The sequence below is a fragment of the Ursus maritimus genome, unplaced genomic scaffold (genome assembly GCF_017311325.1).
Source record: "Ursus maritimus isolate PB19 unplaced genomic scaffold, ASM1731132v1 scaffold_17, whole genome shotgun sequence".
Lineage (NCBI taxonomy): Eukaryota > Metazoa > Chordata > Mammalia > Carnivora > Ursidae > Ursus > Ursus maritimus.
In genome coordinates, this window is record NW_024424119.1 from 23,200,400 (window position 1) to 23,217,142 (window position 16,743).

General features: G+C 47.5%; 1 protein-coding gene across 1 annotated transcript in view; it reads right to left on the reverse strand.

Moving 5' to 3' along the window:
• Positions 1 to 1,797: 1,797 nt before the first annotated feature.
• B4GALT1 (beta-1,4-galactosyltransferase 1) overlaps positions 1,798 to 16,743 on the reverse strand; it is a 52,980-nt gene continuing 38,034 nt past the window's right edge. The window contains exons 3-6 of the mRNA XM_008695210.2: positions 10,181 to 10,368; positions 7,605 to 7,727; positions 5,015 to 5,119; positions 1,798 to 4,793 (exon numbers count right to left, since the gene is read on the reverse strand). Coding sequence (XP_008693432.2) covers positions 4,661 to 4,793; positions 5,015 to 5,119; positions 7,605 to 7,727; positions 10,181 to 10,368 — 549 coding nt within the window. The 3' untranslated portion in view covers positions 1,798 to 4,660. The remainder of the gene's footprint in view (positions 4,794 to 5,014; positions 5,120 to 7,604; positions 7,728 to 10,180; positions 10,369 to 16,743) is intronic.

The following is a 16,743-nucleotide window of genomic DNA, read 5'->3' on the forward strand; positions in this document are numbered from 1 at the left end:
AGAGGAGGGGAGCCCGGAAGTGTGGAGGAGATTGGCGATACCTAGAACTTGGCCATCTTCTCATTTCCTTGACCTCTTCCCCGACCTTCTCCACACACAGCTTCCCTCTGTCACCAGCAGCAAACAGTCCTGCCTTGGGACGTCCCACTCATAAACCTCCACAAGTACCCACCGACCTGGGCACCATGGCCCTGCCTCCGATGGACGTTTGTAAGTCAGTGATTTGGCGTCCAGGTCACATTCTCCCATGGAAAACTGTGTTGGGGGGTCTAGTGCCCACCAAATCCACACTCATGACTACCAGGCTCTGCCTGGCTCAGACTTGGTCTGGGTCCATGTGAAGTGGGAGACTAGAGATAGAGTACATCTCAAGGAAGTGGCCAACCCCAGGAGCCTGTCTGTGGCCCCCTTCTTCCTGCCTTCTTCCCCTCCTGGCACTCTTGGAGCCCACAAGGGGTTCAAGCCCCCTTCCTCCCCAGTGTTGCCCTTCCAAACACCTTTGCTCAGGTGAGGCAAGGGAGGGGGTGGGAAAACACCACTGGTGGGGTCCTGGGTATCTCCAGAAGAGGACTGGTCACATCACAGCACTAGGAAGAGGCACCAGTAGGATTTGAACCCACTCTGGTCTCTTGTAGACACATGTCAGGTGTGTTATGCATGTTAGTATGTATGTATCTGTGTGGCTATGTGCATCCTTAGGGACAGAAGAGTGCTCCACTTACCCCAGAACTTAGAGCTTACAAAGCCTTCTAAAGCAGCACTTTGTCCAAAGGACCAGAGTCTCATCTCTTCTTTGAAGGTCAGATCTGAGCCCAGGGCCACCTCTGTTCAGGTCTGAAGCCCGTAGGGATCCTTCTAGCAGTCACAAGGATGGGTGGGGACAGCCAGATGGCACTGTGGGGCCTATAACGTGCTGCCCTTCCTGCTTCTGTTTCCCAGTTGGTCCCACATTCACAGCTCCATCAGCCTGGACAGCAAGGTGACCCTCCTGCATGCTGGTTTCCTCAGACACATTTCTTCCAGATGCCAAGTCAATTCAGCCAGCATGGAAAATGTTGCTGCTACCTGTCCTGGGGGCAATGAGAAGGAGGAGGCAGCAGGGGTACATACTGCCTTAGATCCTTGAGTCACAACTAAGACCCTGGAGAATATCTATTTAAATTTCCTGGGGGCGGGGGCACCTGGGTGGCTCAGTTGTTGGGCGTCTGCCTTCAGCTCAGGGCGTGATCCCGGCGGTCTGGGATCAAGCCCCACATCAGGCTCCTCCACTGGAAGCCTGCTTCTTCCTCTCCCACTCCCCCTGCTTGTGTTCCCTCTCTCGCTGGCTGTCTCTCTCTCGGTCAAAAAAATAAATAAAATCTTTAAAAAAAAATTTCCTGGGACTAACAAGAAATCTTATTTTGTAGAATACCCATTCAAGTTACACTGTGAACACCTTCTGGAAATGGCTCTGAGGACGACCTCAGAACCATCCTGGCATTTGCCGAATATAGCAGAACGTGGCCAGAGACTTGCTCGGGAAAATGTTATTTTGATGTGGCGTGAGCTACTACGTCATAAAGTGCCTGTGAGGTGCCAGTCATTACGTCAGACACATCATCTCTTTTAAGCCTAAAAAACAGCTGATTCCAGTGAGGTGTGCGGAGCATAGTCGGGAGAGAGCCCCCCTCTCCCCGCAATGAGGGGGGCACAGGGGGCAGACCTCTGCTTTCCTCTGATCGTCCCAGCAGGCCGTCCCAATCACTTCCCTCCAGCCCTGGGAGCACCCAGACCCCTTAAATCAGAAAAGAAACCACCTGAGGTTACAAAGATAAGGTCATTTATTCACGTTATATTACTGGATTTTAAAGACAAAAATACAGCTGTTTTGAACACCAAGGTCAGACGCACACACACCCCCGCCCTCCACTTACAATGGTAAATCCATACATTTGCATACATGGGAAATCAAAATATACAACAGGTCTCTAGGACGGGAAAGCCACCATCCTGGCTGAGTGGGGCACCCCACGCCCAGCCCTGAGGTCGGCAGCGCCCCTGCCCAGGCTGAGAGCCAGCACCAGCATTTCCTTTGCCTTCTTGTGCCACTGCTGCCCTCTCATCTTTCCCAAAGGCCACTTTACAGGGTCACCAGCAACGGGATGGACAGAAACAGAGAAAGACCCAGCACATAACAATTTCATGGTGACAACGTCCAGGTGAAGGAAATGCTCCCTGAACCCTCGGCCCTGAACTTCTCAGGGAGGAAACAGGACCTGCAGCATCTTAGGAACCAGGCAAGCATCCGGGCCTACCCTGGGCCCAAGTGGGCCCCATGAGAGCACCAGAAGGTCAGCAAAGAGGGAACAGGTGAAGCGGGATTTCCCTCGGTTCTGAGAATGAACCGCATACTTGACTATTCCAATGGAACGTAAAGGAAAGTGTAACAGGAAAACAAACAAACAAAAGTCAGAATTTCCTTTAAGAGTAAAATAAGTAAAAAGAAATTACCACCCAGGGTATTTGTCTCCTTTCTTTTAAGGCACTTTGGAAAAGTCAGGATCTGGGGACAGAAAGAGAGGCCTTCGTTCTTTGCATTTCCCAAAACTCCCTCTCAGTGCGTCATTCTTGGTTCCACTGACATCGCTGTTAAGGAATGGGGAACTGACAGAAAGAATACTCTTTGCATAGCCCAGCTGCTTCTGCAGTGGAAAATAATTTTTAACCAATACAAAGGCTTCTGGAAAAAGAACCATGTTAGCATCCAAGATGCTCAAAGCGATAAAGGCACAGGTAAGATTGGGGCTGGGCACCAGCTCAGCCTCCACACTAAGGGCTGGTTCCCAGGAAGTAAGGGGTGGGGGGCTCTAGGCTGCCACCAGCTGAAGGGGCAACCCTAGGATTAGACAGCTGAATCTTCCGCCCTTAGCCCAGCCAGGCTGGACCCGGCAAGGGCACCCAGTGGTAGCAACTGCCTTGTGCATCTCGTCCCAGGGAGGCTAAACCTCTCCCAGCAGAGATGGGTGCGGAGACGACACTCCTGTGGATCAGCCTCCCTGGAGTGGGAGCACCTGCTAAAAACCTGAGGGGGATGGGAGGCTTTAGGCACCAAAGTGGTTGTGGGGGGAGTGTGGGAGGGTTCAGCTCCACTTCTTTCTAGATCTCTAATTAAAAGGCACATTCATGCTGGAGAATGAATAGTCTGTTTGACCCTGAGTGCCACAGGCAAGTTTTAGGGAACAGGCAAGAGACAAAGGAACAAAAACGGGGAGGAAGGAAGGAGAAAGGCAATAGAAAGGAGGAACGGGGAGGAAGGAGAATGGGTCCTGCAAGGTGGGCCAGGCAGTGTGGCCAGCACAGCGAAGGAGGTGGCCCCCAGACTCCACAGGGACCAGAACAGTGATTTCCTTCCCCGCCCCAGACTCATGGCCAGTAAACAACCAGACTGCTGTCATTTACAACTCCACAGCCTAGGGCCCTAACGGGAGGTCCCAGGCTCAGCCGGAGGAGGGGGGTGGAGGTTCCCTCCCACCTGGGGAGGGGAGGGAGGTGGAGAGCTCTGCCTAGCAGGCCTAGGCTTTTGCCTCCCCCAGAGGTCTAGCAGGATAACTCTTGACCAGGGAGGCCTCACCCTTAAAGGGCCCAAAGGTGATTTTGCTCTTCACAAAATCTGGCCTGCTGACTAAATCAGAGGTCCGTTCATGGCCAATACAGCATACGTTATTTTTTCCCCTAAAAAATGCTCACTCCCCTCCCCACATTTAAAACACCACAATAAAAATACATAGGAAATTCAAGTTTATATAGCATGCTCAGAAAAATAAATTGCCATGATTTAACACTAAATAGCTATGCAAATCTGGATCAACACAAAATCAAGCTAGATAATTAGAACCCGATTTGTTCTCTCTTTAAAATACTACAAACTGCTTTTTTTAAAAAAAGTCTTTACATTCAGAAATCAGACAATCTGGAGAAAGGCCACTGAATGTGAGAACACCCAAAGCTTTTGCTCTGATGACTAATGTTGCCTTGGAATTCACACATTAGCAGGGCAAAAGGTCCAAGGCTCAAGTTTTAAAATCCTTTTGCTAAGAAAAGACACACACACACACACACACACACACACACACACACACACACAGAGTGATTGTAGTAGTTGCATACCACTAAAAGAAGGTGGGGGAGGGGTAAAATGAGAATGGTTGAGATTGTGTTTTTCTCTTAAAATATGCAAACAGAAAACATCACACCAATCCAATTTCAGCAGCACTCTCCGATTTTTCATAAAGTAATAAGAATACCACAATTTAAAGCGAAATTCTTACCTATTTCACAACAAATTAGCAGTTTATCACCGGGAATGAGTCCCACAGTCACCAAATTTTGGGCTGCGTACTGATTCTTTGGGGTGACACTGTGAACATGCCGAGAATCCCCCAAAGGCTGACGGTTTCTACATTTACAAACACCTTGTAGAGCTAAGAAGTCACATGCCGAGCCAAGTTGGGGGCAAAATATCCCACTCGTCCTGGTCGTCTGGAAAGGCATCTGAATGACGAATGAAGGGGGCCTATCACTCTGATTGTTAAGAATGAAAGGGACCAGCCCAGCAGATTGGCAGAGACGCACAGCAAAGGTCCCTGGCCATTTTCAGGTCTCTTATGAGTGTACTGAAATGCTAGCTCGGTGTCCCGATGTCCACTGTGATTTTGGTATACAACGGGTTTCTCTCTATGTCCAACACCTTGTAAGTGAGTGTGTTCAGACCGTCCGACAGCATGGTCTCCTTTGTATGTGCAATTCGATCAAACCTACAAGGAAAAAATAGGCAAAGGGTTGGTGCCAAAACAGAAATCTTAAGAAAAAAGCATGAAACATTAGTCCCTCATCACACGCCCACCTCCTCCACCAGTCCCGAGGACAGAACCCTCCCTCTCCCTCACAGCATGTGACTCTACAGAGCCTCATTCCTGTGGCCTCCCCCATCTGAAAGGAGAAGGAAGGAAGGAATGTCAATGGACACAGGACACACCTCTGAGGATTGGGTTCATTTTTCTTGTCTCTTGAGTGGCGGATCATCCGACACTTGCCAACCACAGCATTTGGGCGAGATACAGACATACCTTTAAAAACTAATCTGCAAGGAGTAAAAGGACAAGTCATCATTGTAGAGCTGCCATAAGGCTTGGGTCCAAAAGCCCCAGCTGTAAGACTTGTGCCCCATCCACCATCTTGTTTATTGTTCTCACTCAGCCCGTACCCCGGCCCACTGTGGTACTGGTTCAAACTCACAGAAGTCCCCATGTCCTTTTACCACAGGTTCTGTAGTTTGTGCTGGTGACTGTTCTGTGCCAGACACCGGGGGTGTCTGCCCTCATAGAACGTATAGTGCAAACTCAGAACACAGGACCACCAGTGTCAGGATGGAGGCGAGGAGGGGAGGTGGGGTTGAGCACAGGAGAAGCCACTCACTTTCCCTGAGCAAGACTAGGCAGAGCCAGTTGTGAAGATGAAGGGGTGTCTGCTAGAGCATTTTGGGTACCCAGGACAGCTGAGGCAAAGGCAGAGAGACACAGCAAACACAGGGCCCTCAGGGAGCAACACAAACTTCTGGGGACTGGTGGAAAGAGTTGGAGTAGGAAGTGGCCAGAGATGAGGCTGGAAAGAAAAGTGAAGGCTACATCACGAAGGCTTCTTCAGAGCCTTTAGCATCCCAGTAATCAGTGGTGGTGTCTGAAAGGGATATACTATACAGTTCCTCAAAGGTTTTTGGCCAAAGGGAAGTCTCTCTGATAAGCACTTTAAGAATGGAGAGCAGAGAACAAGAAGAGAGGCAGCCAGAACAGGATGGAAGATTCTGTGTAGGTCTGGGGGAAAGGAATGAGGACCAAAACCAAAGCCTTGACAGCAGGAGCACAGGTCAGTTAAGAGGCAGGGCTCGCTGGTCCTGGATGACTTAAAAAGCTTTCTTCTGGCCTCGTCTCCCCCACTGCGGATCTCGTGCTTGGCACACGGCGAGTAGGTGCTTGAGAGTTAGATCCTTTATCTTTCAAGAAAGCTGCTCCACGAATCACTCAGCCTTCTAGTCCCTCCACCCTCAGGGCTCCTTCCCCACTAACCTTCTTCACCGCTCAGGTCTGTGGTGTCACATCAGCCCTGAACACCATCCTATGGGCCCCATGTTCCACAGGTGGTGCTGTGGAAGCAAGTTTGTGTCTGTCTGGAGCCCCTGCCCGGGGCTTCGGCGGCCTCCCCACTGGGCCTGCGTGACACAGTGCCCTGTATGCCGAAGGTGCTTGGTAATCAGTCTGCACTCTCTCCAACTCAGGTTTTCTCCCAGGCCGATAGTGAAGACCCGGGTCTACGGCAGGTTCTCACACTAAGCTACACACGACTGACTGGGGTGTTGCTCTGCGCACCTTCTGTGAACTGACCAAATTAGCGTACTCCAGTTCAGGGGGGTGCTAGGGTATATTCTGATTCCAAGCTCATCGACAAGCTCAGACCAGCTCCCAGGGGAGAAGGTACTTCTTCTTCTTTTTTTAAAGATTTTATTTATTTATTTGACAGAGATAGAGACAGCCAGCGAGAAAGGGAACACAGGCAGGGGGAGTGGGAGAGGAAGAAGCAGGCTCATAGCAGAGCAGGGAACCTGACACGGGGCTCGATCCCAGGATCCTGGGATCACGCCCTGAGCCGAAGGCAGACGCTTAATGACTGAGCCATCCAGGCGCCCAGAGAAGGTCCTTCTTAACTGTGGCTGGCAGGGTTAAAGTCTCCACGGCCAGGGACAACTGGGCAAAATGTGGCTTCAAATGCCATTGGAATTTTTTTTTTTTTTTAACCATCTGCAATGACAGCCCCCATGATCAAGGCTTACCAGTTTATAAGAAGCCCCTGGGGTGTGGATGGGGTGGGGCCGGCAGTGGAGAGATGGTTGTTGGGGCCGGGTGGGTCCACAGAAGTTCATTATGCTACCCGGTCCTCTTTTGTGTATTTTAAAAATGTTCCAAAATAAACAAATAACACAGAGATTCTGTAAAGGAACTTAGAATCCCGCCCAAAGAAACTTGTTTCGTAATCAAACGGGACCACAATGAAATGCCGAATTTTTACAAGGGACACATGTTTACTTCAGGACAAAATAGCATGTGGTATAAATCAAAGTAAAGTCAACCCTTCACTTGGTTCTCATTTTGCATGTTCCAAGGCTAATGCAAAAATTACAGAAGCTAATCTTCCTAAAGACCTTCTTCAGCACCTGTGGCACCTACTGTGGGCACACTTAAGAATGTGGGCCAAGGGACACCTGGGGGGCTCAGTCGGTTAAGTGTCTGCCTTTGGCTCAGGTCATGATCTCAGGGTCCTGGGATGGAGTCCCACATCGGGCTCCTTGTTCAGCGGGGAGCCTGCTTCCTCTGCCTGCCGCTCCCCCTGCTTGTGCTCTCTCTCTCTGACAAATAAATAAAATCTTAAAAAAAAAAAAAAAAAAAAAAGAATGTGGGCGAAGTGGGGACTGTATCCCATCCGAGGAGCAATCCTTGCAGAATAACCAGGTGCTGACTGAAAAATGGGAAGTGAAGGGAGACAGAGAAGAAAGAGATCTAAGTTGTGACCATTACCTGTTAAAAATGTCATCATCTTCACCTCCCCAGCCCCAGTAGTTATTAGGAAATCCATTGATGGTGAGAAACTGTTGTTTACTTAGAGCAGAGACACCTCCAAAATACTGAACATAAGGTAGGCTGGGGAGAAACACACACACAAAGAAGACCAGTGGTTAGGTAAGTTCTGACTTTTCAAAATAAAGCATGCTCAAAGCATCAACATTTCTAATGTTATCTTTATTCTCTGGGACTTTTTAATTGGGGATTTATGAGGGTTATCTTTTTTCTGTTTTTATATCAGACTCAGATGATCTTAGAAAAGACACAGATATCAAAAAGAAGAATCTTGCTCTAAGAATACTGTGTTGCTTCTGTGGTTACCTGGAAAATTAGTCAATGACAAGAGCATAAGCCCACTTCTTGTGCCCTGTTCAGGAATGCTTTTCCATGTGTCCTGCTCCTGCATGGGAAATCTTTATCCAGGAGGTCCTGGAAACTGAGATTATGGTAAAGCCTCCTGTGCCCACCTGGTCATGCCCTCCACTCCCACCCTCAGTCCATCTGCTAGTCTAACTTTCATTCTTCACAGGCATACTGGTTTCAACACTGACCCCAACAGTCAAAATCGTACTTCTGAAAATCTGCTAAAATAACATTTTCTAGGAAATTTCCACCACATCCTGACTTAGCAAGATGTATAAGGGTGAATCTATTTTGACAGGTTTTCAAGCAGTAGGGCATCTGGACTCTCATCTTTCCACCCTTCTGGTATTTTACTGTTTCAACGGTGATGAAATGTTAAGACTCGGGTCCTGTCCAGAAGCCATGCAAAGGCTCTCCCATGGGTCCTTTAAAGCCTGTGGCTTTGCAATGACCTTGTATATAGCACCAAACCACACTAGGGCTCTTACTGGAATCCAAAGAGACTAAAATCCACCACATAGATTAAGGAAAACTCTAACTCAGACTTCGAGGGGGAAGTTAGCCAAACCATACAGAACATATATTAAAAAAAAAAAGGTGCAATTATTATTTTCAAATACGTTCAGGACATCTGACTGTGAGTATCCAGGAGGATCCCTGAGGGCCTGCTTTAATGAGTCAAAGGTAATCTATATGTAATTAGGTGTCATCACTTCGGTGCCCAGTTACCCACCTTTGGGCATACCTCACACTACAGTCTGTGCCTGATTACAAGGGAGGGTTTGAACCAGGTGGCCAGGCCAATAAGGTTTCTCACAATCAGTGTTTTTACAAAAAGGACTCTTGGTGACCTCACAGGAAAGTACATGCCAGAGATGATGAGATTCGGTTTCGCCGTCTGTGCTGTTTTCTCTGACCACCCACCTGTCCCCCAAGCCTGACTGGTTCTGGGTGAAACAGGCACGGTGCTGTGGCAAAGAATGAGGTCGCCACCACCATGCTTCAAGAGGGGAATGAATAGGGGCAGGGTTTGAGCCTGTGTATCTCAAAGAGAAGAAGATACACAAACAGGAAGGGAGGGAGGGAAGACAGGATGGTGCAGGGTGACATTTACAGTCAAATTCTCCCCTCTTTAAGATAGCAAGTTTAGGGTCTGGTCTGGGGGAAGGACTTCACAGTATCCCTATTTTCTTTTCTTTTCTTTTTAATTAAGTAGGCTCTACGGCCAACGTAGGGCTTGAACTCACGGCCCCAACATCGAGAGGTGCATGTTCTACCAACTGAGCCAGCGAGGTGTCCCTTAGCGTTCCTGTTTTCATCTCCCAGCCCTCATTCCCCCAGCAAGGGAGGATAGAAAGAAATTATGGGAATAAAATGAGTCCGAAAGACAGCATTTGTATTTAAACCGAGGGACTGCTGGGCGGCACAGGCCTGCCACACTGGGGTAGTCAGCCTAAGCCAGGGAGGCCTAGCACAAGCTTCCTGGCACTTAAGCTGACTTAGAGCAGGGAGGGAAACGTCGGTTTACTCAACCGATAGGTAATTTCAAACAATTTTATGTAAATATAAACATGGATAATTATGGAACAAAATGCAGATTTATTTTTTTAAGATGAACAAAAAGGCTACCAGGCTGTTTTCCACCTATTACAATATGCTTTGGATTATACCGCTGCCCTTGGGGACAGGCGTCAGTTGGCCTCCTCACTAGGGGCATTTTGATGGAAAAGTCTGGGTCCCACTGTCTAAACAGAAGGCTGTGCTTTGATGGGAAACAGTATCATGTTCTTTCTTAATTAAGTACCAAGATACATCTGCTAAGGTACCCAACCCAAGAATTTACTGGGGGGAAATAATTCCAATTTGCGTCCCAAACTGGGTGGGGAAGGGGCTAGAAGAAAGAAAGGAAATACAGCATTTGTTTGGAGCCTAAAGGCTAGAGCCATCCCAAACATAAACACTCTTCTGGCCTGGATGTGCAGGGGTATGAGTGTTTCTGGATTTCACTTTCCTCCTCAAACTGTAACTGACTTTGGGCTTAAAATGCACCCTGCTCTCAGGGGAAGGATTCTCCTCCAGAACCTTACTCCTTGGCTGGCGGAGCTGCATTTCCTAGTNNNTGTAGGAGCAAAACATGTTTTCCTTAGCTTCTGATGGATATCTCTTACCTAAATCCAAACTTATCCATGGCCACCGAAATGTGCCGTGGCTGTGAAAAACACCTGTAGGCGTTATGGTCGTTCATTGGAATGAGGTCCACATCGCTAAACACAAAGCAGTTGTAGTCATAGTCCTTCAAGGCCTCTTGAAAGCCAATGTTGAGGAGCTTAGCACGATTGAACATGGTTTCTCCAGCCTGGGGCAGAAACAGAAGAAGTGCTATCAGATACCGTGAGGCCACTGAACAGAACACTCACATGGACTGGTGACCTGTTGACTACATGTGATCCGCAGTCCACTCATTTTTCTGCTCTCTCTTTACAAATCAATACGAATGGTATGCCCTGTGTCAGCAACCCCTTATCTGGGACCTGAACTGTCATGTAGACTTACAAATATGCAAAAATGAACAACTTGCTCACCATGGGATTTTCATCACAGCAAAAGATTGCAAACAATGCCATAAGCATTGCTAAGGAACTACTTAAATAAATTATGTAACATCCATATAATGGAATACAGTTGTTAAAAAAAATAAGGAAGCTCTAAAAGGAAATGATTTTCAAGACAGTATTGCTAGGTGAAAAAGCATTTAAACATATGTGTCATATATTTAATATACTTTATATAGACTAATTCCCATAAAGATTGCCAGGAAACTGGTGCCTATGGGACTTTTCACTTCTTCCCTCTTTGTATGGTTGACTATGGTTTGATCACCATATTGTGTGCCTTCACAGGTGTCTGTCATAATACTAGGTACCAGAGAAATATGGTGAACCCAAGTCAATCTCTGCTCTCACTGTGTTCACAATGTAGGGTGGGAAGCTGTGTGATACACACTATGAAAGAAACAGGGTGTACGAGAGAGAAGAGGACACCTGCTTCAGGATGCCAACCACGGGTCCTGAAGCACCGAGTCTGTTGGTGCAAAGGTACTTCATATTTTATTTACTTATTTATTTTCAGTCCCCCCACTAGAATACAAATGAAATGAAAGCTGGAATTTTTAACTTTTTATTCACCCAGTGCCTAGAACACTGCCTGGCATATAGTAAGAGCTCAATAAATAACTGCTAGCTGGCTGGCTGGCTGGCTGGCTGGCTGGCTGGATAGACGGACGGATGGACGGATGGATAGATGGATGAGGAGACCAAGGGATGGTTTTCAACAAACAATGGCAGATGACAATTCTGGGAAGTTTCAACCAAAGGGCTCCCTCAGGATCACCACCAAGGGTCTCTGCTCTTAACCACAGCCCCAGGTTAGTAAGGACAGTAACAGCATTGACACTGCCACCCTGACACTTAGCAGTCCACAAGCCCTTCCATACGTGTATTCTCATCCAGGCCAGGATCCTCCCAACAACGCCACGAAGAAACTAACGTACAAAAGTGACACAGCTGGTGCTGGATCCAACACTCGGACACCTCATTTAGTGCTCTCTCCCAATAGCTCTTGGGATCAACAAGATAAGGCCCTCTACTTTGAGGGGAAGTATATCTCACAAGGGCCTGCAGCGGCTACACAATTTCAAAGGTGGGATCCCCGAGGTCCTCTCTCCAGGCCCCCAAGAAAGGATCTGGAAACTGGTGCTCTACTGGGCTGCCTGTGTGAGTACAGAGCATATGGATGGTGCACAGCTGCCCACCCTCAGCGGGGTGACTCAGAGAAAAGAACCACTCAAGAAACACAAGTATCAGGAAGTCAGAAAGAGCAGCCAAGAGAATAATGAATGAATTAAGGAAATATTTTACACAAGAGCTCCTTTCTTCAGCCCATGACAAAGCTTTCTAATCACACGGTGAGAAGAGAAGGCTGAGCCCAACGGCGCACACTGCGTTCTTCAGTTGTACCCAGTTCAGAGTCATTCAGAACCCTGCCTTCAGCTAATTCTCTGTAAGTCTTGAGGTGAAAAGAAGTTAAAAGTTTAGAAACCAGATATGAAAACTATAAAGTTGTTGTAATTACTATTATTACAACACAGTGCTAAAGTTCATTGGGAGGTATGACATGCAAGGTACAGGGTAAGTGTTTTACATGCTCTTAAACATCTCAACAATCTTGTAACAACCCTCATTTCAACTCAGATTTACTTCATTCTTCCCAGACCCTTCTACCTTCTGGCAATGCAGAGAGGTCTGCACCTGACACTTTCCTTTTTGCTGCTCTAGCCCCATGAAGACCCTACGAGTTAGCTTTCTCTGAATATTTTCAAACACAATGCAGCCCCACTGACCGCTCTTCCAACAAGTGAAAGGGTGTGCCAACAAAGCCTTTTCACACCCATGTAGTAGACTCTGGAGGGTGGCCACCCAATACTCCCTTCTCTTGGTACATTCTTTAATAACAGGGGCAGGGAGCTCTTGAAGGCCATGCCCAAACCACAGGGCCTGGCCTGCTAGCCATGACTGTCTGAACTAAGCAGATGTCTGACTGAGACTATACTAAGCATTTTCCTCTCCCAGGAACTGTAATTTGGAACCATGAATGGGCACTTCTGGCACCACGCCCCAAGAACAATGGCAGCCTAGAGTCGAAGTCCAAGGAGCGGATCTATCCTACCCTTTCCCCTACTTGTGGCATAACAGCTCCTTCAACTCCGTAAGGCACTTCAGCGTCTGGTCCACAGTTAAAATTAGTCAGGCGGCTTTCTAAAATAGCCTGAACTATATATCACTCCTCTCCTCCTAGCCTCACCTCTGTGATTCTGGGAGATGGAAAAGGCGGGGAAACATTCTTCAAGGTGTGATTTCATACCAGGGCCCTTAGGAACATCAGAGCAGCAGAATGGTAGATAAGGAGAGTACGTGTCTTCCCCTTCCTCCCCTGGGATTATAGAAAAGTCAACTCTAGGCTTCTTTGGGTGAAATGGTGTAACACCTTGGGTAACTTTCTTGATGAGAAAGACAGGCCCTGGCAAAGCCTGCCAACCCCCATCACAATAGGAGGTGTTCATTCCTCTCCAGGGGGTGGGAAGACACCCAGCCTTCATTCCTGCCTCTTCTCAATGGGCACATGGATCCAGTGTATCTGCTACTTTCTTCCCTCAGGTAAATATTTATCAGGCACCACTACTGTCCAGCCAAGCCAAATACATAGCTGTAATGGTCACATGCATTTTTTTTTTTTTGACACATGCAGGAATGCCAGCTTCTTGGCTACCTAGCTGTGTGACTTTGGGTAAATCACACCTCTCGGTCTCCATTCCCTCATCTGGTTATTTGGATGACAACAGGTGAGTTTTATTAGATAAGACAATGCATGAAAAGGCCTTTGCACACTGCCTGGCAACAAATGTCAGCTACTATCATTATTTAAGGAGTAGGTCTTCCCATCCTTCTTGAACAGACCTCTCAAATTGTCTCCCGGAAATCCAACGTGGAAACTTTCCCTTCTCTAGTGTTTGTGTGTGTCCTTCCCAATCAGTTCCAAGAACCTTCCCAAATCCTGTTTCTCTGATTGGGTGGGGCGGGGAGTGGGGTTTCTAAAAAGGATTAGGGCTCGAGCGAGTCAGCCTGTGGCTTACAAAATGAGAATCTCTATAGCAGCAGGAGAAAGTCCGAGACCTGTAGAGGTTTGATATGCTTGGGAAGTCACACATGAAGAGGAACTGGGGCTCTGAGAGCTGGGGTCCCTCTAAGAGGCTGAGCTTTTTAGTGCAGGTTTCATCCTACATTGGTAGATAAGAGTTATACATATCCACTCCTTCAAGGACAACTAGCTCCTCTTAACAGAAGGAGAGGATAGGAAGAAAGAAAAAGGACAAAAATGGTATGACATTCCCACAGCTGACCAGAGAAGCTGTCTCACCGATCAAAGTTCACAGAAAAACCTGTAAACCTTTTAAGACTGGGCCTGTACCTAAAAATGGGTGTAACTGTCAGTCAAGCAAAGCCAACAATGCCAGTTGGGAGAAAACAAGCTCCTCGGGGAAAGGAAAAGAGGAAGAAGACACCTCACGCAACAAACCCAGGGCCCTCCTGGCAGATCTGGATGGCAGGGACAAATGTCCTAAGAAGCATCAGAAGGAACTCGCTCTCTCTAAGACTGTTAAAACCTTTCTCTAGAGCCCTCATTTATACTAAGGAGAGAGTAAGTGGTATGTCCATTGAAAAAGGAACCCTCATACCATGCTGGTGGGAATGTGACATGGTGCAGCCATCTTAGAAAACAGTCTGGCAGTTCCTCAGATGGATAAACAAAGAGTTACGACATGATCCAGCGATTCCACTTCTAGGTATATACTCAAGAGAAATGAAAACCTACGTCCACACAAAAACTTGTCCACAACATTCATAACAGCATTATTCAAAGTAGATAGAAAGTAGAAAATAACCCAAACGTCCGTCAACTAATGAATGGATAAATAAAATGTGGTATATCCCTACAACCCAATGTAATTCAGCAATAAAAAAGAATGAATACTGAGACATGCTATCACATGGATGAACCTTGGAAACACCACGTTAAGTTAAAGAAGCCAGTCACAAAGGACCACAGATTGCAAGATTTCATTTCTATGAAATGCCCAGAATAGGCAAATCCAGAGAGACAGAAAGTAGATTAGTGGTTGCCTAGGGCCGGGGGGAATGAAGGGATGTAGTAGCTAAGAAATATGGGGTTTATTTTTGGTGCAATGCAAATGTTCTACAATTGATTACGGTGATGGATGCACAACTCCTGAATATACCAAAAGCCACTGGATTATGTACTTTTAAATAGGTGAATCGTATGGTATATAATTATATCTCAATAAAGTGATTATCAGAAAGAAAAAAAGTTAAGAAAAAAGAGAAAAGCCAGCTCCACAGACAGAAGAGGACCAATGATCATATTTCTCCCTCTATATTCATTCTTGTCTTTTATTGGGTATCTGCTTCATGCTTAGCTGTAGGGATACAGAAAAGGAAAAGACACAGGCCCTGCTTTTGAGTAGCTCTGAGTTAAACAGGCAATTGTAATGGGGTAAAGTGGAGATGAAGACACTGATCAAATCCTAGGGGATTGGACAGACATGAGAAGAGTGTTCCTAGAAGAGAAAGCAGCATTTGTAAAGGCTGTGAGGAAAAAAAGAACCATTCAAGAAGCTACAAGAAATACAGAATGGGGAAGCCAGAATAAGACATGAGAGTGAATATGGACCGAATCCTGCCGAGGAGAGGGAGGCTGGGAACTCTACTAAAGTACTCAGGCTTTGTCCTTTATTTAGGCCATGGGGAGCCCTTGAAGATTTTAAACAAAGATTATGTTTACATGCCCTACCCCACAACTGAAGGCAGGGAGATCCATTTGGAAGCTGTTGCATGATTCACATGCAAGATGGAGGGTAGGCAGTAATGGCAGGCAGTAGAGAACGCCTTCCTCCAAGGGCTAACGCAAAGCCTCCACGTTCCCATTTCATGCCGCACCTGCTCCCTGGGCACATGCACTGTATCCACAGGCAGCCTTCGTGGGCCTTTTAGAATACGTACCAGAGTCTGGTCTAATCCCCAGGCAAATCCCACTGTGGTTAAGGCAAGAGTGGCCTTCTCTTTATTACAGCCTTATTAAGACACACGACCAACTGCAGGCGGCCATGGTCTCCCTTGACCAAATTCTAATAGTCTCTAAAGGATTGGTTAAACCACCCTGCCTTCCCTGGGTGTTAGGCCCATGTGTATATACCAGTAGACACTTCCCCCAACCGTGACAACTTGGGGACTGACCATACCCGGCCCCTTCTCCACCAAAAGACACAGCAACAATGAGGCTGGAAACAGCAAGCCAAAGCCAAGACTCAATGAATCAGAATTTCTGTGATGGGAGAGACAATTTTGCTCCCGTACACATGCCCTGGCCCAACACAGAGCCACACACACACGCACAGACACACGCACCCCTTCTCAACACCCACAGTAACCCACAGGCACTCAAACACACAGATCTGGAGGCAGATCTACAGTCAGTGGAAATGTTGAAACTCCCCTTGCATGCTTTTCTGTGCGCAACCAGACACCAAGCGAAAAGGCCTAGGCCGAGTGGGTGGCAGGAAAGCAGAGAAAGCTCTGGCTGGGCGGTCCTGTGGCGGGACTGACCCGCAGGCCTTTGTGTGGACCCCGGGGTAGTAGACAGGCTGGCTGGGAGGTGATCCCTGGAGAATCGCTGGGATTAAACAAACGCTGAGTTTGTGGAAGGCTAATATCCACTCACCCATGATTTCACAGCAATTGGGCCTCAGCTCTTAACCATAATAATATGGTAGCCTCGAGCCTAGAAAGGGCTCTCAACAAAACCTGGATCTGAGACTTCAGCTCTTCACCCAGGGAGTAAAGGAAACGGGGCCCTTCAGGGTCAGGGAGCTGAGGTGGTGCTGGTGGTGGTGGGGGGTGGCTCTCTGTTTGCCAAAGTAACGGGCAAGAGTAAGCACATCCTTGGCCCCTGCTGGACTAGAACACAGGTCAGAAGCCCTAAGTTGCCTTCAGAGAGAATTGAGCGAGTAGAACAGCCCAGCAGGGATTCTGGGTGAGGTGAGTACAGACAACAGAGTTTTTAAACTCCAGCTCCATAGGAGCCATAGTAGGATGTTCTC